The sequence below is a fragment of the Rhinoraja longicauda genome, chromosome 30 (genome assembly GCF_053455715.1).
Source record: "Rhinoraja longicauda isolate Sanriku21f chromosome 30, sRhiLon1.1, whole genome shotgun sequence".
NCBI lineage: Eukaryota > Metazoa > Chordata > Chondrichthyes > Rajiformes > Arhynchobatidae > Rhinoraja > Rhinoraja longicauda.
The window spans coordinates 14670700-14695212 of NC_135982.1; the positions used below are offsets into that span (position 1 = coordinate 14670700).

At 43.8% G+C, this 24513-nt stretch overlaps 1 protein-coding gene across 1 annotated transcript in view; it reads right to left on the reverse strand.

The window, feature by feature from the left end:
* The window catches only part of LOC144607890 (mucin-5AC), a 66239-nt gene extending 42257 nt beyond the window's left edge, over positions 1–23982 (reverse strand). The window contains exons 1-14 of the mRNA XM_078425017.1: positions 23892–23982; positions 23392–23569; positions 23187–23284; positions 22793–22813; positions 21662–21839; positions 21459–21556; positions 20930–21104; positions 20227–20324; positions 18611–18785; positions 18232–18329; positions 13852–14026; positions 12796–12893; positions 7773–7947; positions 7410–7507 (exon numbers count right to left, since the gene is read on the reverse strand). Coding sequence (XP_078281143.1) covers positions 7410–7507; positions 7773–7947; positions 12796–12893; positions 13852–14026; positions 18232–18329; positions 18611–18785; positions 20227–20324; positions 20930–21104; positions 21459–21556; positions 21662–21839; positions 22793–22813; positions 23187–23284; positions 23392–23569; positions 23892–23982 — 1756 coding nt within the window. The remainder of the gene's footprint in view (positions 1–7409; positions 7508–7772; positions 7948–12795; positions 12894–13851; positions 14027–18231; positions 18330–18610; positions 18786–20226; positions 20325–20929; positions 21105–21458; positions 21557–21661; positions 21840–22792; positions 22814–23186; positions 23285–23391; positions 23570–23891) is intronic.
* Positions 23983–24513: the final 531 nt, after the last annotated feature.

Genomic DNA, 24513 nt, shown 5'->3' on the forward strand with positions numbered 1-24513 from the left:
CAGGTGATGAGAAATATTGGAGCCGGAAGAGACTGCAGATGCTGGAATCTGGAGCAAAAAAACCCGAAATTGCTGGAGGGACTCTGAGTTGGCAGAATCTGTGGATGGGAAAGGAACAGTCGACGCTTTGGGTTGAAACCCTGCATCAGGACTGAATGTGTAGAGGCAGGACAGCCAGTAAAAAGGGGACTGAGGGAGGGATGAGGCTGGGGACTTGGAGGTGATAAATGGACCTAGGTGTACTGAGGGATGAAGTGCAGATGGAACTAGGTTGGGTAGCAGAGGCAGAGTTAGACAACAGACAATAGACAATAGGTGCAGGAGTAGGCCATTCGGCCCTTCGAGCCAGCACCACCATTCAATGTGATCATGGCTGATCATTCTCAATCAGTACCCCATTCCTGCCTTCTCCCCATACCTCCTGATTCCGCTATCCTTAAGAGCTCTATCAAGCTCTCTCTTGAATGCATTCAGAGAATTGGCCTCCACTGCCTTCTGAGGCAGAGAATTCCACAGTTCGGAGTCAGGGGGATGGTGGTGGGGAAATAGATGGATACAGACAAGGATAAAAGGACTGGGGGATCTATGTGAGGAGAGGGAATGGTGAGGTGATGTTGGAGACTGCCGGGTGATAGGTGGAGGCACAAGAGGTACAAATGCTGATCAAAATGTCACCCATTCCTTCTCTCCAGAGATGCTGCCTGTCCCGCTGAGTTACTCCAGCATTTTGTGTCTACGGTACAAATGCTGAATTCTGAAATGCTGGAATTGGATAAGAGAGAGCTCATGGGCACTGTCGGATGTAATCAGTGGGTCAAGCAGCATCTATGGAGGAAATGGATGGTCGACATTTTGGGTCGAGGCCATGCATCAGGACTGGTCCAAATTCTGGAGTTTTGGTCTAGATTTCCACATCTGCAATCTCTTGCATCTCCAAAGTCCAGGTCCTACCTGTTGCAGTTAATCTGTATTTATCTCCATCATGTTGTTGCTTTACAATTGTCATATTAAAATTGTTTTTCAAAATTCTGTCACCAATAGTTTTGCTGTTGAATTGCTGAAAAAGCCCTAGTAAATAAAACTGGACTGCTGCATTTATTCTAACACTAGGTTCTCAGGTTTGATTGTATGCCCACTATCTCTCTTTACACCAGAAGTTATTGTGAAATTTGGATTTTCCGATGGAGGTATTACAGTCGAGCTACCCCAAAGCAATCAATTTCTCATTGCAGATGTTTCATTGCTCTGGAACTGGAAAACCCTGCAATGAATGGGAGCAGAATCCAGAATCTCAGTACTTTCTCAGTACTTCATGGCCATAGACAGACAGCAGTGTTCTAGCATCCTACTTGTGAATCATGACCTCTTTCTATCAACTTATAGGATCTTTTACTCTTCAATGTGGATGAATCTCTCTCGCATGCCACAATGACTAACCTTGCTACCCCCAAACTTTGATGGCCAACCATTAACAGAGGCCCCAGATTGCTAAAACTTTCTGCTTCTGAATGGAGGGTTGCCTACAGTGATTCCTGAGGCATGACCCTTTCACTTTTGTCAATGGCTGAGCTAGAAATTGACCAAAACTAATAACCACATTGCTAAGCTGGAATGGAGTTCCTTATCACCAACCTTGTGGCAGTATTCAGCTGGTTCCATAATTTATCCGTGCCCTCCTGTCATTCAATCATCTCTGATCTATCTCTCCCTCCCAACCCCATTCTCCTGCTTTCTCCCCATAACCTCTGATACCTGTACCAATCAAGAATCTATCTATCTCTGCCTTAAAAATATCCACAGACTTGGCCTCCACAGCCTTCTGTGACAAAGAATTCCACAGGTATTTATTCACAAAATGCTGGAGTAACTCAGCAGGTCAGGCAGCATCTCGGGAGAGAAGGAATGGGCGACGTTTCGGGTCTAGACCCTTCTTCAGACTGATGTCGGGGGCGGGACAAAGGAAGGATATAGGTGGAGACAGGAAGATAGAGGGAGATCTGGGAAGGGGGAGGAGAAGAGAGGGACAGAGGAACTATCTAAAGTTGGAAAAGTCGATGTTCATACCACTGGGCTGAAAGCTGCCCAGGCGAAATATGAGATGCTGTTCCTCCAATTTCCGGTGGGCCTCACTATGGCACTGGAGGAGGCCCATGACAGAAAGGTTAGACTGGGAATGGGAGGGGGAGTTGAAGTGCTCGGCCACCGGGTGATCAGATTGGCCAATGCGGACCGAGCGCAGGTGTTGAGCGAAGCGATCGCCGAGCCTGCGTTTGGTTTCGCCGATGTAAATAAGCTGCCATCTGGAGCAGCGGATGCAATAGATGAGGTTGGAGGAGGTGCAGGTGAACCTCTATCTCACCTGGAAAGACTGTTTGGGTCCTTGGATGGAGTTGAGGGGGGAGGTAAACGGACAGGTGTTGTATCTCGTGCGGTTGCAGGGGAAAGTGCCCGGGGATGGGGTGGTTTGGGTAGGAAGGGACGAGTGGACCAGGGAGTTACGGAGGGAACGGTCTCTGCGGAATGCAGAAAGAGGAGGGGATGGGAAGATACGGCCAGTGGTGGGGTCCCGTTGTAGGTGACGGAAATGTTGGCGGATGATTTGTTGGATACGCTGGCTGGTGGGGTGGAAGGTGAGAACGAGGGGGATTCTGTCCTTGTTACGAGTTGGGGGAGGGGGAGCAAGAGCGGAGCTGTGGGATGTAGAAGAGACCCGAGTGAGAGCCTCATCTATAATGGAAGAGGGGAAGCCCCGTTTCCTGAAGAATAAGGACATCTCTGATGCCCTAGTGTGAAACACCTCATCCCGGGCGCAGATGCGGCGTAGATGGAGGAATTGGGAGTAGGGGATAGACTTTTTGCAGGAGACCGGGTGGGAAGAAGTGTAGTCCAGATAGCTGTGCGAGTCAGTGGGTTTATAGTAGATATCAGTCACTAGTCTGTCTCCTGTGATGGAGATAGTTCACCTCACTCTGACTAAAGACATTTCTCCTCATCTCCTTCCTAAAAGAACATCCTTTAATTCTGAGGCTACGACCTCTACTCCTAGACTCTCCCACTAGTGGAAACATCCTCTCCACATCCAATGATCAATATGAAGAATATTGAAACGCAAGAGTAGTTTGAAATCAAGAAGGAGGTGATGCTCTCCCACTCAATCGAGTTGAAAAAGCTCCCACCGTCATTGTACAATGCTAATATTTCTCTCTTATTGAAACAAGACAGGGATGAAACCAATCCCTCCTCATACCGACCAATTTCTATGCTTAATTTGGATTTCAAAATTTTTACTAAAATAATGGCGACTAGACTAAATAAGTGTATAGAATCCATTATCCATACGGATCAGACCGGGTTCATCCCCAATAGGTTCTCTTTCTTTAATGTTAGAAGAGTAATGAATATTATGTATCACAAATTCGACAGTTCTTCCAAACAAGCCATTCTGTGTTTAGACGCAGAAAAAGCTTTCGATCAGGTTGAGTGGGGATATTTACTCAGAGTGCTGGAAGAGTTTGGTCTTGGTGCCTCTTTTATTTCCTGGGTAGGTCTTATATATGCTCATCCCACCGCTTCCATACTCACAAACCAGGATAGGTCACCCCCTTTTGCCCTTCAGAGGGGTACGCGACAGGGCTGCCCCCTCTCGCCGCTCCTCTTTGCGTTAGCCATTGAGCCGCTGGCAATCGGCATAAGAGGGCATGCGCTTATAAAACCGATAATACTGGGTGGGGTGGAACATAAGATTTCGCTTTATGCGGATGATATTGCCATCTTTGTATCTGACCCTGAACATTCTGTCCCTTACCTATTCCAGCTTATTAATTCCTTTGGCGAGGTCTCAGGTTACACTATAAACTGGCAGAAGAGTGAACTTATATCGATAACAGCAGAATTAGACCCTGTATTCTTAGCCAACATGCAGTTTAAAACAAATCCGGATAGTATAAAATATCTGGGCATTAAAATATCTAAAAACCCCAAGACCCTTTTTAAAATTAACTTTACCGAAAGGTTGAACAAGCTAAAGGAGAACATAGAGAAATGGAGAACGTTGCCTATTTCCTTGATTGGCCGTGTGAACGCAGTAAAGATGGTCTCCCTGCCGAGATTTCTGTATTTATTTCAGAATGTCCCTGTTTTTATCCCCAAATCCTACTTTAAGTTAATCGATTCTATCATTATGCCATTTATTTGGGGATATAAAGCACACAGGATCTCAAAAGCTTATCTTCAAAAAACGAGGGAACATGGGGGACTGGGGTTACCGTGCTTTTTATATTACTATTGGGCGGCCAATGTTAGAGTCATGGTATACTGGCAGTATGCATATGAACGGGGAGTTGGATATGACCTGCCCCCTTGGCTGGCGATTGAAAAAAGCTTAACCCCAAAAACTTCTCTCCCTGCTCTCCTTTTTTCATTACCCAGATCTCTCATAGAAACATAGAAACATAGAAAATAGGTGCAGGAGTAGGCCATTCGGCCCTTCGAGCCTGCACCGCCATTCAATATGATCATGACTGATCATCCAGCTCAGTAGCCTGTACCTGCCTTCTCTCCATACCCCCTGATCCCTTTAGCAAAAAGGGCCACATCTAACTCCCTCTTAAATATAGCCAATGAACTGGCCTCAACTACCTTCTGTGGCAGAGAATTCCACAGACTCACCACTCTGTGTGAAGAAATGTTTTCTCATCTCGGTCCTAAAAGACTTCCCCCTTATCCTTACGCTGTGACCCCTGGTTCTGGACTCCCCCAACATCGGGAACAATCTTCCCGCATCTAGCCTCTCCAACCCCTTAAGAATTTTATATGTTTCTATAAAATCCCCCCTCAGTCTTCTAAATTCCAGCGAGTACAAGCCCAGTCTATCCAGTCTTTCCTCATATAATAATAATAATAATAATAATGCATTACATTTATATAGCGCTTTTCATACACTCAAAGACGCTTTACAGGGATTTAAAGAACATAGGGAAGTGAATAAATAGATAAATAAGTAAACGAACAGAGAAAGGAGACAGAAGGTGAGGTGACCTTCAGTGGTTGAAGGCAGTACTGAACAGGTGAGACTTCAGTGATGTTTTGAATGTGGTGAGTGAGGAGGAGTCTCTGACGGTTTGGGGTAGTGAGTTCCATAGGGTGGGAGCAGCGATGGAGAAAGCCCTGTCCCCCCAGGATCTGAGTTTGGTCCGGATGGGGGGGGATAGGAGATTGGCAGCAGCAGAGCGGAGGGTGCAGGTGGGAGTGTGCCTGTGGAGGAGGTCAGTCAGGTAGGATGGGGCCAGGTTATGGAGGGCTTTGTAGGTCATGAGGAGGATTTTGTACTGGATTCTCTGGGGGATGGGGAGCCAGTGGAGTTTGTAAAGGACGGGGATGATATGGTCACGGATCGGGGTGTGGGTGAGTAGACGGGCAGCGGAGTTTTGAACGTATTGAAGTTTACTGATGATTTTTGAGGGTGCGCCATAGAGGAGGCTGTTGCAGTAGTCCAGACGGGAGGTGATGAAGGCGTGGATGAGGGTTTCTGCAGCTGTGGAGGAGAGGGATGGACGGAGACGGGCAATGTTTTTGAGGTGGAAGAAGGCTGTCTTTGTGATGTGTTTGATGTGTTTGTCGAAGGAGAGGGTTTGATCAAAGATGATTCCAAGATTCCTTAGAGAGGTTCACTTCACTCTGTCCAATGCTCAGAGAATATGGCACCAAATTTGGAAAGCTTGTGAGCTTCCGAATACGTCAATGCACGCCCCAATCTGGCATAACCACGCTTTCCCCCCATCATTTACAGACACAGCATTCAGAGAATGGAGCTGTAAAGGGATAGTTACAATAAAAGATCTTTACGTAAATAGACACTTTGCATCATTTGATCAGCTACAATCCAAGTTCTCATTGCCCAAAACTCAATTCTTCAGGTACTTACAGCTGAGAAATTATGTTCGACAAAACAATTCGCTTTTTGAGTCCCTGCCCGAAGACGACTCGTTGCCCAAAATTTTGCTGGGTCCCCCGGAAGCAAAGAACCTAATCTCATCTTTTGTAGGTATCTTTTCAAACAAACTAGATAAATCTACTTTAAAAATAAAACAAACCTGGGAAGAAGACCTTAACATTGAAATTGATGACGATGTCTGGAAGGTAGTACTGAAAAGTATAAAATCCTGTTCTATTAATTCTAGGCTACAACTGATTCAATTGAAGGTTATACACAGATTACACTACTCTAAGGTTAAGCTGCATAAAATCTTTCCTGATCTCTCACCTTTGTGTAATAGATGCAAGACCGCTGAGGGTACACTCGCTCACCACTTTTGGACTTGTCCAAAACTTCACAACTTTTGGTGTCTTTTATTTCAATGGTACTCCACTGTTTTAAACGTCACTTTAACTCCGGACCCTGAAACTGCTCTATTCGGGTATTCCACAACACTTGAGAAGCTAGACCATAATGCTCGCACAATCTTGGTTTATGGTATGGTAATTGCCAACAGATGTATTTTGAAACTATGGAAATCAGACTCTGCTCCTCAGTTTGAGACTTGGTTAAGAGAATTAATGGGCATATTACACGTAGAGAGGTTGAGATATGAATTGTCTGGCAACCCTCAAAAGTTCTTCAACATATGGAACCCAGTGCTGCAGCATATTAAGGACAAGTAAAACTATCCCCTCAATGCCACATGCTTTTGTACCTTCTTTGAATCCAGCAGTGAAAATACTGAAATATTTGACTTGTGAAAATTACCTTGCCTCATGTTTTTGTGCTTTTGTCTTTTTTGTCACATTGTAGTTATGTTTTTTTTAAATGTATTTTTATTTATTTATTTGTTTGTTTTTGTTTGTTTGTTTTCATGATTATGTAGGGAAGGGGAGGGATGGGGTTTACTGTTGTTATATGCACTGTAATCAATTAAATAAAAAATTAAATAATAAAATTTAAAAAAAGAAAGAAAAAAAAAGAAGGAGGTGATTTTGAGTCTCTTGAAGAACATTAAGTGGATAAATTCCAAGGGCCTGATGGGACCTATCCTAGGTTATTGTGCAACACAATATAGGTGATTGTAGGGGACTTGATGAATATCTCTAGCCACAGGCAAGGTCCTGGAGGACTGGTCAATGTTGTTCTTTGTTTAAAAGGGAAGTAGTGATAATCCATCGACATGTGGAGAGAACTTAGGCCAGTGAGCAACACTTCAGTGGTAGGGAAGCTATTGGAGATATTGAATGATCTCATGTCCTGTGTTTTGATCAATAAATAATGTTGTGCCCCAGGTGGTCCTGGTTGTGCAACATTAGATAAGCAGCTGGCACTTTCATTCTCAAACTTAAAGCAATGTCGAAGTATCTTTTCCACCCAAAGTGAAAGACCACAGTTCATAAATCAACTTGCACACATCTCTAATACTTACAGAATGATTCTGGGCAGATAAATCGTATTCTATAATCTTCACAGTGTCCATCAATTTGCTCTGCATTGACACATACAAATCCTGAAATAATGCTGCAGCTGTTAAATACAAAATAGGAGATTGTAAAAAGAGTTATTAAAACTAGGCGATGGATAAAACAATTCATATTGGCAGAGAGAGAAATTTGTCTTTGGTCATCAAAGTGAGTAGGAATTTGAAAATGAGCAACTGTGTTACACACACCCACCTCCCAATACTCAGTTCCCATGGTCGTACAAGTCAGCAGAGTTGGCGGTCCCTTTAGACCAAAGATGAACTTCTATCACGTAACTTTGAAATATAATGGAAGGGATTAAGTATTACCTGGAAACAATGTCTCCAGAGCTTGAGGCTGGAATTCCTGACAGTGTCTCCACTTCACAGGCAATTGGATTGGGGCAGATAAGACCTGGATTTTCATTTCGGAGATTTGTAAGGACCTCATAATCACCATGTCCTGTTGGATCATCACGATCAAACCACTGAGTTCTGCAGTTACCTAACGAATGGTAGAAATAGATTGTGAACAACCTTTTACGCAAAGAATTGAGTACACCCCCAAACATATAATTGAGTGGTTCAATAAAATACTGTTCTCACCTTACCAGAGAGGTGCAAGCACAGAAACATGTTCTTCTGCCCAGAGTCTGTGCCAACTGAGTCATAGTCTGTGCCAACTATGAACTAACTATTGTCAGTTACTCCAATGATAGTACCATATTTGATTATCCCAATTTTCTAAACAACTTCTCTTACCACTCCCTCACCAGACTAAGGACAACTCAAAATGGCCAGTTAACCTAGCCTTGGAATATGGGAAGAAAGCAGTGAAAATTGACGAGATGTGGACATTCTTAGAGTGTTTCTGGGGAATGCGTTTCAGGGTCTTAATCCAGTAAAGTAAAAGCATAGTGAAAATTGTGCAGGATGATATGGCGTGTGACATGCAGGGCATGTGGATGTGATGGTGTTACTGTACATCCTCTTGCCATTTTCTTCTAGGAGCATGCGAAAATGGATTTGAAAGATTCTGCCAAGCAAGCTTTAATGAGTCACTGTTAATGAGTCATAATCAGAACTTAAAGTGAAATTGGAATTTATAACCAGTACAAACAGGACGGTCTGCACCTGAGCTGGAATGGAACCAATGTCCTAGGGGGAGTGTTTGCTAGTGCTGTCGGGGAGGATTTAAACTAATGTGGCAGGGGGATGGGAGCAGGAGCAGAGAGACAGAGGGGTGTAAAATGAGTGTAGAAGCAACAGGTAGCAAGGTGAAAAGTAAAAGTGGCAGGCAGACAAATCCAGGGCAAAAATCAAAAAGGGCCACTTTTCAACATAATTGTATAAGGGGTAAGAGAGTTGTAAAAACAAGCCTGAAGGCTTTGTGTCTCAATGCAAGGAGTATACGTAATAAGGTGAATGAATTAAATGCGGAGATAGTTATTGATGATTATGATATAGTTGGGATTACGGAGACATGGCTCCAGGGTGACCAAGGCTGGGAGCTCAACATCCAGGGATATTCTATATTCAGGCGGGATAGACAGAAAGGAAAAGGAGGTGGGGTAGCGTTACTGGTTAGAGAGGAGATTAAAGCAGTGGAAAGGAAGGACATTAGCTTGGAGGAAGTGGAATCGATATGGGTAGAGCTACGAAACACTAAGGGGCAGAAAACGCTAGTGGGAGTTGTGTACAGGCCACCTAACAGCAGTAGTGAGGTTGGGGATGGCATCAAGCAGGAAATTAGAAATGCGTGCACTAAAGGTGCAGCAGTTATAATGGGTGACTTCAATCTACATATAGATTGGGTGAACCAAACTGGCAGGGGTGCTGAGGAAGAGGATTTCTTGGAATGTTTGAGAGATGGTTTTCTAAACCAACATGTTGAGGAACCAACGAGAGAGCAGGCTATTCTAGAATGGGTATTGAGTAATGAGGAAGGGTTAGTTAGCAGTCTTGTTGTGCGAGGCCCTTTGGGCAAGAGTGATCATAATATGGTAGAGTTCTTCATTAGGATGGAGAGTGACAAAGTCAATACAGAAACAAGTGTTCTGAACTTAAAGAAAGGTAACTTTGAGGGTATGAGGCGTGAATTGTCCAAGATAGACTGGCGATTGATGCTGAAAGGGTTGACGGTGGACATGCAATGGAAGGCATTTAAAGGTCGCATGGATGAACTACAACAAGTGTTCATCCCAGTTTGGCAAAAGAACAAACCAGGAAAGGTAGTGCATCCGTGGCTAACAAGGGAAACCAAGGATAGTATTAAAACAAAAGATGAAGCATACAGATTAGCCAGAAAAAGTAGCATACCAGAGGACTGGGAGAAATTCAGAGTCCAGCAGAGGAGGACAAAGGGCTTAATTAGGAAAGGGAAAATAGATTATGAGGGAAAACTGGCAGGGAACATAAAAACTGACTGCAAAAGCTTTTATAGATATGTCAAGAGAAAAAGATTAGTTAAGACAAATGTAGGCCCCTTGCAGTCGGAAACAGGTGAATTGATCATAGGGAACAAGGAGATGGCAGACCAATTGAACAAATACTTTGGTTCTGTCTTCACTAAGGAAGACATAAACCGTCTGCCGGAAATAGCGGGGGACCGGGGGTCTAATGAGATGGAGGAACTGAGGGAAATCCAGGTTAGTCGGGAAGTGGTGTTAGGTAAATTAAATGGATTAAAGGCAGATAAATCCCCAGGGCCAGATAGGCTGCATCCCAGAGTGCTTAAGGAAGTAGCCTCAGAAATAGTGGATGCATTAGTGATAATTTTTCAAAACTCTTTAGATTCTGGAGTAGTTCCTGAGGACTGGAGGGTAGCTAATGTAACGGGGAATTATAGACCAGTTAGCCTAACATCGGTAGTGGGGAAAATGCTAGAGACAGTTATTAAAGATGTGATAGCATCACATTTGGAAAGTGGTGAAATCATCGGACAAAGTCAGCAAGGATTTACCAAAGGCAAATCATGTCTGACGAATCTTATAGAATTTTTCGAGGATGTAACTAGTAGAGTGGATAAGGGAGAACCAGTCGATGTGTTATATCTGGACTTTCAGAAGGCCTTCGACAAGGTCCCACATAGGAGATTGGTGTACAAACTTAAAGCACACGGTATTGAGGGTTCAGTGTTGAGGTGGATAGAAAATTGGATGGCGGACGGGAAGCAAAGAGTAGGAATAAACGGGTCCTTTTCGGAATGGCAGGCAGTGACTAGTGGGGTACCGCAAGGCTCAGTGCTGGGACCCCAGTTATTTACAGTGTATATTAATGATTTGGACGAGGGAATTGAATGCAACATCTCTAAGTTTGCGGATGACACGAAGGTGTGTCGCAGTGTTAGCTGCGAGGAGGATGCTAGGAGGCTGCAGAGTGACTTGGATAGATTAGGCAAGTGGGCAAATGCATGGCAGATGCAATATAATGTGGATAAATGTGAGGTTATCCACTTTGGCGGCAACAACAGGAAAGCAGAGTATTACCTGAATGGTGACCGATTGGGAGAAGGGGAGATGCAACGTGACCTGGGTGTCATGGTGCACCAGTCATTGCAAGCAAGCGTACAGGTGCAGCAGGCAGTGAAGAAAGCGAATGGTATGTTGGCATTCATAGCAAGAGGATTTGAGTTTAGGAGCAGGGAGGTTCTGCTGCAGTTGTACAGGGCCTTGGTGACACCGCACCTGAAGTATTGTGTGCAGTTTTGGTCTCCTAACCTGAGGAAAGACGTTCTTGCCTTAGAGGGAGTACAGAGAAGGTTCACCAGATTGATCCCTGGGATGGCGGGACTTTCATATGAAGAAAGACTGGATAGACTGGGCTTGTACTCGCTGGAATTTAGAAGACTGAGGGGGGATCTTATAGAAACATATAAAATTCTTAAGGGGTTGGAGAGGCTAGATGCGGGAAGATTGTTCCCGATGTTGGGGGAGTCCAGAACCAGGGGTCACAGCTTAAGGATAAGGGGGAAGTCGTTTAGGACCGAGATGAGAAAACATTTCTTCACACAGAGAGTGGTGAGTCTGTGGAATTCTCTGCCACAGAAGGTAGTTGAGGCCAGTTCATTGGCTATATTTAAGAGGGAGTTAGATGTGGCCCTTTTTGCTAAAGGGATCAGGGGGTATGGAGAGAAGGCAGGTACGGGATACTGAGTTGGATGATCAGCCATGATCATATTGAATAGCGGTGCAGGCTCGAAGGGCCGAATGGCCTACTCCTGCACCTATTTTCTATGTTTCTATGTCTATAATGCATCACCTCAACATCCAATTCTTGAATTCATCTTTTAACTGATGGACAGATTGGGAGGTTGATTGGTCACTCCCAGTTATTGAGGTGAGTAAGAGAATCTGCCGGGAATTGATTTGAAATGCAAGGAGCATAAATTGCAGTTTGTGCTGATGGATGTTTGTAGGTCAGTGCAGATTTGGTGGGCCGAAGGGCATGTTTCCCAGCTGTGGCCCTCTAAGATTCCCATAAAACTCGCACAATCCACTATTCCCTGAGTGTCCATAAATCTGTCAATTGAAGTTTTGCATTCACTCCACAACTGATCACACACACATGGTCAGAGAATTCCAGGTTCACAACCGTCATATGTCCTCTCGTTAGCCTTATTTGTCTCACATGTCCCCTGAGACATTGCAACCCTTTCAGCAAAAGGAAGTGGCATCCTCCCAACCTATCAATCAGTTCAAAGATGGACTTGATTTCAAGGATTGGATGTCGAGGAGCTTCATTGCATAGTCTAGCTTCACTTTGTATACCGTGTGCACTCCAGAGGTTGTGCCAGTTGTGGAGAAATGGATGGTGCGGTTGATGGATGGGAAGTGGATTGTTGCACATAGATGTGACTGTTCCAGAATGCTCCTGACATGTGCCTTGCTGGTGGTGTGGTCATAGGAAAGATCAAGTTGCTTAACTGCCAACCTTTATCTAAAACTTCACTCTCTCCACCATCTGTGCCCTTTTGCAGCAGTTTGTTAACTGCCTTGCGGCATCCTTGATATTTCACATCATTGCCTAATGTAATGTTTACAAGCATCTCATGGTACCCAAAGATGACTTGTCATTCCTAAATGCAAATGTGTGGCTTGAATTTTCCATTTCCTGAACTTCTCTGGCCTCTATGTTCTGAGTTTCAATCAGGTAATGTTGCAGTCAGAAGCTATTTCATCTGTTGTATCTCAGTCCTTGTGCAACAGTGGACAATGGACGAGCAGCTAGCTTTCTAAAGCACAGAGCATGCATGAACTATGAAAGATGGTGATATTTTCCCCCCACCTGGAAGAACACAGCCCATAAATCAACTTGTGCATGTGATGAATACTTGCACTTGTCTACTACTTACAGAATGATTCTGGGCAGGTAAATCGTATTCTATAATCTTCACATTGTCCATCTGTTTGATCTGCATTGACACAAGCAAATCCTGAAAAAGCGTCGCAACTGTTGAATACAAAAAAGGATATTGTTTTTTAAAAAGGCATTTTTTAAACTGGGAATGGATAAAAGATTTTGTGTTCTGTGAAATAAAGGGGTAGAGATGGAAATTTGCATTTGCCACAAAATGCTGGAGTAACTCAGCGAGACATGCAGCATCTCTGGAGAGAAGGAATGGGTGACGTTTTGGGTGGAGACCCTTCTTCAGACTGATGTCGGGGAGTGGGCAAGACAGAGATAGAATTTAGTCGGAGACAGTAAGACTGGTGGGAGAACTGGGAAAGGGGAGGGGATGGAGACTGAGGGAAAACAAGGGCTATTTGAAGTTAGAGAAGTCAATGTTCATACCGCTGGGGTGAAAGTTACCCAAGCGAAATATGAGATGCTGTTCCTCCAATTTGCACTGGGCCTCAGTCTGACAATGGGGGAGGCCCAGGACAGAAAGGTCAGATTGGGAATGGGAGGGGGAATTTAAGTGCTGAGCAACCAGGAGATCAGGTAGGTTAAGGTGGACTGAGCGGAGGTGTTCAGTGAAATGATCGACGAGCTTGCACTTGGTCTCGCCAATGTACAGGAGTTGACAGGAGTCTTAATGTCTCCGACTACATTCTATCTCTGTCCCACCCACTCCCCTGACATCAGTCTGAAGAAGGGTCTGGACCCAAAACATCACCCTTTCCATGTCTCCAGAGATGCTACCTGTCCCGCCAATTTACTCCAGCATTTTATGTCCACCTTCGATTTAAATCTGCATCTGCAGTTCTTTCCTACACAATTTGTCTTTGTTCACTGGTGTTGAGCAGGTGATGGAATATGAGCAACTGCAGTATTGTCTTTGATACTTGGTTCGAATGACCACACATGTCAGCAGAATTGTCCATTCCTCCAACATCCATTTAGCAGTGACCAAAGATGAACTTCAATCCCACAGCTTTGAAATACAATGTAAGAAATCAATTTTTACTTGGAAACAAAGTCGCCGGAGATTGAGGCTGGAATTCCTGACAGCGTCTCCACTTCACATGAAGTTGGATTGGGACAGATAAGACCTGGATTTTCATTCCGGAGATTTGTAAGATCTTCATAATCACCGTGTCCTGATGGATCATCACGATCAAACCACTGAGTTTTGCAGTTGCCTGATAAATAGTAGAAAGAGATTATGAACAACCCATTAAACAAAGAATTAAGAATAACACAAACATTTAATTGGGTGGTTTACTTTATTTTGGTAACTTAACTATTATCGCTTTCACCAGATCAGGTTTCTTTCCTATGCCTACTTGCCCTTGAAGTGCCATAGAGTCATTGAAAGATACAGCATTAGAACAGGTCTTTTGGCCCACAGAGTCTGTGCCAACCATGAGCCACCTATACCCACCTAGTCCAACCAGATTAGGAACAATTTTTAATGGTTAGTTATCTTTTTTGAGATGTTGGATGAAACCAGAGCATTGGCAGCATTCCCACACTATCACAGGGAGAAAGTAGAAACTCCACACAGATGGCACCCATGGCTAGGATCAAAGTCCTGGTCCTTGGTCTTGGGACCTCCATCTAAAACTGGCTCAAGACTTCCTGACCTGCAGACATCAATTGTTTATAACTAGTCATTTTCTCCAGGCTGACACTCATCACTGGTGCCCCTCAGGGTTGTATACTCAGTCCCCTGCTCTTACTCTGTACTCCCATGACTGTGGAGCTAACTACAACGCCAACCTGATCTTTCCATTTTCCAATGACACCAGCTGCATTAATGACAGTGATAAGATGAACTACAGGAAATCTCCCGCCTGGTTGAAGAACACAGACTTGTGCACGATTATATGGTAGGTGATATGCGGGGCATTTGGATGTGACGGTATTCCCACAAATCCTCTTGCCTTTTACTTCTCGGTGTTTTAGGAGATGGGTTTGAAGAATTCTGCCAAAGAAACCTTCATCAGTTATCGTTTTGCACCATCAGAATGTAACAAAATGGAAGCCAGAATATACAGTGCAGCTCCTCATTTTTCAATCATCGAATTCAAGTCCATCTTCCAACTATTTGATAGATTGGGAGATTAATTGGCAAGTTGTTGCTAGTATATGGGTGAGTAGGAAGAATCTGCAGAGACACAAAAGGGTAGAGTAACTCAGCGGGACAGGCAGCATCTCTGGAGAGAAGGAATGGGTGACGTTTCGTGTTGAGACCCTTCTTCAGGCTCGACCAATCTATCAGTCTTGACTTGAAACGTCACCCATTCCTTCTCTCCAGAGATGCTGCCTGTCCCGCTGAGTTTCTCTAGCTTTTTGTGTCTATCTTCGATTTAAACCAGCATCTGCAGCTCCTTCCTACAGAATCTGCAGGGAGCTGATTGGAATGTAAGGAAAATAAACTTCATTTAGTGTTGACGGGTGTTTGGTGGTCGGTGTGGATTTGGTGGGCCCAAGAGCCCGTTTCCCTGGATTCCACGTCTGCCTCAATAATTCCCATGACACAAGCACAATCCTCAATTCCCTCAATCTGACTGTCCATTAATCTGGCAATCAAAGATTTGTACACACTTAACATCTCATGAATAAATGATTTTCCATCCTAGTCATAGAAACTTTAACCACTTCCCCAGAGACAATGAAACCCTTTCAGCAAAAAGAAACAGCATCCTGTATACTGTGTGTACACCAGATGGCGTACCAGCAGTGCAGAAATTGATGGTGTGCGTAATGGATTGGCTGCAGATCGGTGCAACGATGGGCATGGACGAGACTGTCCACAATGCTCCTGGCATGTGGCTTGCTGTTGTTGCACCGATAGGAGAGAGAGAGTAGATGGTTTTACTGCCAATTTTCACCTGTGGAATTTCACTCTGTCAAACACCTGTACCCTATGGCTGCAGATTGCTGCATTAAGGGTCCATTTTAACTTGTTTAATGAGCAGCCTGTGATTTTGGGTTTGTCACATCATTGCACACTAGTGTGTCCACCGAGAAGTAAAAGGCAAGAGGATTTGTGGTCACATCCAAATGCCCCGCATATCACCTACTATATAATCGTGCACAACTCTGTGTCCTTCAACCAGACGGGAGATGCTAATGTTCATCAGTGTAGCTTGGGAAACTGGGATGAATTATCATTCCTAAACGCAAATGTTTGACCTGCATTCTCCACCTCAAATACCAGGAAGCAGTAAAGTCTGCTAGAGCACAATACTTCTCCGACCTTATTTCCAAAAACTCTCATAACTCCAAGGTCCTATTTAGAACAATTACCTCTGTCATATGTCCCGCCCCCAGTACCAGCTTAGTTGGGTCCCCTGCTAAGTGCGAAGAATTCGCTAAATTTTTCACCAACAAAGTTGAGAATATTAGAATGAACATTTCCCCTCCCACCCGTGACCTAGCTGTCTCACTAGTCTGTTCATCTAAATTGGACTGCTTCCAACCCGTCACTCTATCCTCCCTTGCAAAGCTTATCTCCGCTATGAAACCTGCAACCTGCCCCCTTGATCCTGCCCCCACTGCCCTTCTGAAGGATGTCATTGCAATAGCTGGTCCCAGCATCCTCTCTATTATCAACAGTTCTCTGGCCACTGGCACTGTTCCAACCAGTTTCAAGCACGCGGTGGTCCAGCCCCTACTGAAAAAACCTAACCTAGACCCCACCTTGCCTAGCAACTACAGACCCATTTCCAAACTGCCATTCCTGTCAAAAGTCCTTGAAAAGGCAATCCTTAACCAATTAGTGCCCTACCTGCACCAAAACACCATCCTGGAAAGTTTCCAGTCAGGTTTCAGAGCCCACCACAGCACAGAGTCTGCCTTGTTGAAGGTACACAACGACCTGCTTCTCGCCATCGACACCGGCGACTGTGCAATCCTGCTCCTTCTCGACCTCAGCGCAGCATTCGATACAGTGGACCACACCATCCTTATTGACCGTCTCCGGTACGCGGTTGGCATTGATGGCACTGCCCTGAGCTGGTTCGCTTCGTACCTCAAAGATAGGAGTTTCGCCATCAACATAGGCAGTTATTCCTCTGCTCCAGCTAGCCTCTCCTGCGGAGTTCCACAAGGCTCAATCCTAGGCCCCATTCTCTTTTCTCTATACATGCTCCCCCTTGGCCAAATCATTCAAAGGCACGGCATTTCTTTCCACTGCTATGCCGATGACACTCAGCTTTACCTCCCCCTGAAACCCAACAACCAGTCAAATTTAAACAGCCTCTCACACTGCCTTGAGGACATAAAATGTTGGATGGCACAGAACTTCCTCCAATTAAATGAGAGCAAGTCTGAGGTCATCCTATTCGGCCCCCCCGACTCCATCAAATTGATAACAGGCAGTCTTGGAAGCCTATCCTGCCTAGTCAAACCGCATGTCAAAAACCTCGGCATGATATTTGACTCTGCATTAAAATTTGATAAGCAAGTCAACGCTGTGGTAAAAGCCAGCTTCTTCCAACTTCGAACCATAGCTAAAATCAAACCTTTCCTCAAATTCGACGACACAGAAAAAATCATTCACGCTTTCATTTCCTCCCGCCTAGACTACTGCAACTCCCTATACACTGGGATCAGCCAATCTTCCCTGTCCCGCCTGCAACTGGTCCAAAACGCCGCAGCGAGACTCCTGACGGGTACCCGTAAAAGGGACCACATCACCCCGATTCTGGCCTCTCTCCACTGGCTCCCTGTACGGTACAGAATCAACTTCAAGCTCCTCCTATTCACGTATAAAGCCCTAAATGGACACTCCCCCCCCTACATCAAAAATCTTCTAACCCCCCTCTCTAACTCCAGGTCCCTCAGATCGGCCGACTTGGGGCTATTCACTATCCCACGGTCTAGGCTTAAACTCAGGGGTGACCGCGCTTTTGCGGTTGCAGCTCCTAGACTGTGGAACAGCATCCCTCTCCCGATCAGAACTGCCCCCTCCATCGACTCCTTTAAGTCCAGGCTCAAAACATATTTCTACTCCCTAGCGTTTGAGGCTCATTGAGGAGGCGCTGTGAACTGTTTGCGTGCTACTGTATGTTTTCATTTTTTTTTCTATTGGAACCTAATTCAAATGTACAGCACTTTGGTCAACGTGGGTTGTTTTTAAATGTGCTATACAAATAAAATTGACTTGACTTGACTTGACCTCCTGAAATGACATGGCCTCTATGTCCTGCATTGAGTGATGCAGTCAGAAAGCATTTGATCTGTTATACCGCAGGTCTCTTGTGCAACAGTGGATAAACAACTGGAAACAATCTTATTCAAACATAGAGCAAAGCTTGAGCTTTGAAAGAGTTGATACTGCTCTCCAAGTGGAAGAACACAGTCCGTAAATTAACTTGTACCCTTGTCTTCTACTTACAGAATGAATCTGGACAGGTAAATCGTATTCTATAATCTTCACATCGTCCATTTGTTTGTTCTGCATTGACACAAGCAAATCCTGAAATAACATTGCAGCTGTTGAATACAAAAGAGGAGATTGTAAATGAAAAGTCATTAAAACTGCATTGGATAAAACAATATAAATTCTGATGAATAAAGGGGCAAGCATAGAAATTTGTCTTTGGCCACTAGTGTTGAGAAGGTGTTGGAATATTAGCAACTGTGGTACTCCCTTCTGGTACAATTCTAATTGCCTTGCATGCCACCAGTCCAGTCCTCAACATCCTTTTAGCAGTGACAAAAGATGAATTTCTAACCCACAGCATTGAAATATAATGGAAGGGATTAATTTTTACTTGGAAACAATGTTTCCGGAGCTTGAGGCTGGAATTCCTGACAGCGTCTCCACTTCACAGGCAGTTGGATTGGGGCAGATAAGACCTGGATTTTCTTTTCGGAGATTTGTAAGGTCTTCATAATCGCCATATCCTGTTGGATCATCACGATCAAACCACCGAGTTTTGCAGTTGCCTGTGGAATGGTGGAAATAGATTATAAACAACCATTTAGACAAATAATTGAGAATACCTCCGACATTTAATTGAATGGTTTATGGTATTTCGACATCTCGAATGGTTTATGGTATTTGGAAATCTAATCTCAAATTTCTTTTCTGTGCCTACTTGCCCTTGAGATGTCAAAGAGCCATTGTGAGATACAATACGGAAACAGGCCATTTGGCCCACTGAATCCATGCAGACTTTGACCAACAATTTACAGTAATCTGATATTCATTCAGATGTTGTTTTTTCCCCCAATCTTTTATCAACTCTTCTTACCACTCATGTCCAGTCTAAGACAAATTATAGTGGGCACTTGGCTTACCAACCCACACTTCAAAAGTCATACATTGCAGCTGAATACAAAAGAGGAGACTGTAAACAAAATGTCATTAAGTCTGCATTGTACTCTTATTTTTAACTGTACCTCATTCATTTATTCCGTTATTGTAGCTTAATTATTTTTACACTACAATTTTACACCATTCTGCTGTTGTGCAGTCATCATCGTGTTATTTTGGTGCATTTATCATAGCTGTTTACACTGTGAACGTCATGGGAACAAAGAATTTCATTGTATTTTGGTGCATACAACAATAAACTAGTCTTAATCTGAATCTGAATCTGGGAAGCTAGCACTGTGAGGCAATCGCAATTTCACAAATTTCACGATAAATAAATTATTTTGCCTCTCAGTCATAGAAAACCCGAGGCATTGTAAAGAAACAGCGTCCTTTGTACAGTATGTCCTCCAGATTGCATGCCAGTGATTTAGATGTTTGATGTTTTGGTGATGGACGGACAGTGAATCAGTGCTTTGAATCACATAGATGGGACTGTCCCACAATGCTCCTGACATGTCCCTTGCTGGTTTGTAGTGATAGGATGCAGTATGTGTAGTACGTTACTGCAAATGCTGGTTTAAACTGAAGATAGATGCAAAATGCTGGAGTAACTCAACAGGACAGGCAGCATCTCTGGAGAGAAGGAATGGGTGACATTTTGGGTTGAGACCCTTCATCGCCCATTCCTTCTCTCCAGTGATGCTGCCTGTCCCACTGAGTTACTCCAGCATTTCGTGTCTATCTTCGGTAGGATGGAGTAAGTTGCTTTTTTGCCATACTTTATCAGTGAAATTTCCTCCTCTCCACCACGTGCGACCTGTGGATGTACATTGCTGCATCAAAGATCCAACTTAATTTGTTAAATGAGCTGTGCTGGAAGCCGAATATCAATTGCCTGTTTCGCATTATTTCCCATTGTAATATTCACAAACGTCTTATGGTGCACTGGATAAATTATCATTCCTAAATGCAAATGTTTGGTGTGCGTTTTGCACCTAGAGCTCCAACTGGTCTGATGTTTTTCTTCCAAATGGAAGAACATATTGAATCAACTTGTCTACTACTTACAGAATGATTCTGGGCAGATAAACCGGATTCTATAATCTTCACATCGTCCATCTGTTTGCTCTGCATTCACACAAACAAATCCTGAAATAACACTGCAGCTGTTGAGCACAAAAGAGGAGATTGTTAAAAAAAAAGTCATTATTAATCTAGGCAATGGATAAAAACAATTCATATTCTATGTAATAAAGTGGCAGAGATGGAAATTTGTCTTTGGTCTCCAGTGCTGACCAGGTGCTGGACTATGAGCAACTGTACTCTTGCCCAAAGATACCAGAGGAACAAGATAGACCACTCGACCCTAAAAACCGTAGTATGTCACGGCGCCATTTTAGTAGGCAGAAACTTGCAGAAATATTTTTAAAGAAAAATAACAAAAATCTGTGAATTGATAGATGAGATATATTTTAATGGTATCATCACACATACTGTTCCCCCAAAACACTGATTACACTGTGAGAGGCGTAGCGAACGGCGGGTTTTGCCTACTAAAATGGCGGAGTGCGTACTACACTTCTGTATAAATGATTTCAACGGAGTGGTCCATCTTGTTCCTCTAGTATCGTTGCTCCCGCCTCTCATTCTCAGTTCCAATGACCTTGCGTGTCAGCAGAATTGTGCAGTCTTCCAGCATCCATTTAGCAGTGACCAAAGATGAACTTCTATCCCACAGCTTTGAAATACAATGCAAGGAATCCATTTTTACCTGGAAACAATATCCCCGGAGCTTGAGGCTGGAATACCTGACAACGTCTCCACTTCGCAGGCAATTGGACTGGGGCAGATGAGACCTGGATTTTCATTTCGCAGATTTGTAATAACTTCATAATCACCATGCCCTGTTGGATCATCACGATCAAACCACTGAGTTTTGCAGTTGCCTGATGAATGGTAGAAATAGATTGTGAACATCCCATTAAGGAAAGAATTGAGAAGACACGAAATATGGAATTGAATGGTTTATACCAAATGTTGGACCTATCAACCACATCAGAACTCATAGAACCAGAGAGGAGGCATGCTACTCTCCATCCAAAGGGACTATCAAAGAAGGAAGAGTTTAAGGTGGGGATGAATTTACTATTGGAAAGTCTGGATATCAGCAAACAGAGGGACAGGAAGAGGGTGGCTAAGCAAAAGGTGAGTGGTTATTACAGTCTGAGTTATAATCAACTCCACACATAATTCAGTCGCTAATATTCACAAATTATTTTTTACCATTGTCTCATACTCACAAAAGGAATCGGGGCAGGTGAATCGTATTCTGTAATCTTGACATGCTCTATCAGGTTGGTTGCGGTTCATACAAAAGAATCCAGTAGAAACGTTGCAACTGTTGAGCAGAATGTAGGGAGTTGGGATAAAGTAGTTGATAAAACTACTGATGCTCTGAATGAAATAATAGAAGTGCAATAATATGGCCGGCTATATTTTGTACCTGGCAATGTTCTCTCCAGTCTGTGAGGCCGGAATCCCTGACGTTGTCTCCACCTCACAGGCGATTGGATTCATGCAGATCTGACCGGGATTCTCAGATCGCAGATGAGGGAAGATTTCATAATCTCCAATTCCTGATGGGTTATCACGGTCAAACCACACAGTTTTGCAATTCCCTACTGAAAAGCAGAAAGGGAAAGTAGGTTCAAAGTGAACATTGGGTTTGATGGGTTGACATAAAATGCTGGGGCAAATGAGCTGGGCAGGTAGCATCTCTGGAGGAAAGGAATAGGTGACGTTTCATGTCGAGACCCTTCTTCAGACTGAGAGTCAAGGGTAGTTGACATTGAAAAGGTACAGAACAAATCGGAGCCCGCACTAATGGCCAAAGAGCCCACATGGCCCATTGTTGGCTTTGGAGATTTATTACCGAGGGGATACAAACAGTAAAACTAGCAGGATGATTAGGGAAGGTGAGGAATGGAGAGAGAAATGCAACGGTTACTTGAATTTTGAAGAATCAATATTCATAACGCTGGGTTGTAAGCGGAGCAAGCAAAATATCAGGTGCTATTCCTCCAATTTGTGTGTGGCCGCACTCTGACAGTGGAGGTGGCCGAGGACAGAACGGGTCTGTCTCCTCTGTCAGAGTGCTTTTCTGTCCTGGGCAACCTCCACTGTCAGATTAAGGCCAATAGCAAATTGGAGTAACCGCACCTCATATTTTGGTTGGGTAGTTTTTATCCCAATGGTATGCATATTATTTTCTCTAATTTCATGTACCTTAGCATTCCACCTCTCACCGTCCCTTCTCCACCTCAGCCCTCCCATGAGGTTTATTATTGTGGGCTCTTTGGCCAAAGGTGCTGGCTCTGATTTGTTCTGTACCTTTTCAAACCTCTAGTTTCCCTCTCCTCCGAATCTCAGACTGAAGACAGGTCTCGAACTGAAATGTCATCCATTGCTTTTCTCCCGAAATGCTGACTGACCCGCTGATTAGCTCCAGCATTTTGTGTCTATCTTCGAGGTAAACAATTATGTAGCAGACTTTAAAACATACTGGATGATGCTGTTAAGAGCTTCGATATTGCTGTCAACAATGCCTGATTTATCATGCTAGGGATATACTCACCAGGAGGTTCAGTAACACCACCTAAAAGGAGAAACAAACAATTCAGTTAATTATCATAGTAAACAGGTTCAGATTTAATGATTATCAGCAAATATCTGCCACATCTGTGCAAGAGTCTGCACACCACACTTTGGCCTCATCAACCACATCAGAACTCATAGAACCAGACAAGAGGCATGCCACCCACCATCCAAAGGGAATGTCAGAGAAGGAGGAGTGTTTAAGGTGGGGATGAATTTACTATTGGAAGTCTGGAAATCAGCAAACAGAGGGACAGGAAGAAGGTGGCTAAGCAAAAGGTGAGTAGTTATTAGAGTCTGAGTTATAATCAACTCCACTCATAATTCAGTCGCTAATATTCACAAATGATTTTTTACAATTGCCTCATACTCACAAAAGGAATCAGGGCAGGTGAATCGTATTCTGTAATCTTGACATGCGCGATCACGTTGGTTGCCGTTCACACAAAAGAATCCAGTAGAAACGTTACAACTGTTGAGCAGAATGTAGGGAGGTGTGATAAAGTAGTTGATAAAACTACTGATGCTTTTTGAATGAAATAATAGAAGTGCAATAATATGGCCGGCTATATTTTGTACCTGGCAATGTTCTCTCCAGTCTGTGAGGCCGGAATCCCTGACGTTGTCTCCACCTCACAGGCGATTGGATTCATGCAGATCTGACCGGGATTCTCAGATCGCAGATCGTGGACGGTTTCATAATCTCCAAATCCTGATGGGTTATCACGGTCAAACCACACAGTTTTGCAATTCCCTACTGAAAAGCAGAAAGGGAAAGTAGGTTCAAAGTGAACATTGGGTCTGATGGGTTGACACAAAATGCTGGGGCAAATTAGCTGGGCAGGTAGCATCTCTGGAGGAAAGGAATAGGTGACGTATCATGTTGAGACCCTTCTTCCGACTGAGAATCAGGGGAAAGAGAAATTGAAAAGGTACAGTACAAGTCAGAGCCTGTGACCTGCTGAGTAGCTCTAGCATTTTGTGTCTATCTTCAAGGTAAATTAGCATTTGCAGATCCTTTGTACACATTTGGTCTGATACACCTGATAGTGTTGCTAACATTGTTGGGCACAACTTACATGAAAAATATTTCTCATCAGAATGCATCAAATACTCAAGTACATGAGACCAGGTTCCAGCTCCCTCCACCTTGTTCACTGTTCTGCCCATCACTTCACTTTTTTTTCTTGCCCCATATTTACTGATCCAGGTTACAGTTTCTTCTCACTGCTGCCATTGGTCCTGACCCTTCACATCAATCACCATCACTCTCTTCCTCCATAAAATCCCAACTTTGTAAATTGCCAGCCTGATGCCAAGTCCCACATTTCCTACGAAATCCATGTCGAGTTTTCCTGGCCCTCCTCCTGCAATCCTGAATCATGCCTGGCAGAATACTCAAATGTCTCTTAAGTGAGTCACATTCCTCATGTGGACAAGTGCTGTAATTTGACCGGAGAAACCCAGAAGTTACTCCTTTGTTCAAGAGAGGGGCAAAGATGATCCCAAAAATGACATGCCATTACGATGAATTAACATCCCACATGAAGTTGATGAGAGTACTCTAGTTGCCTTCTAACACATAAATCAGAATATCAGAAAAGAAAGTAAGAATTAGGAGTAGGAGGGAGACGTATGGCCATTTGAACTAGCAACCTCCTACTTCAGGTGCATTTTCCAGCAGTATCAACATATTATTTA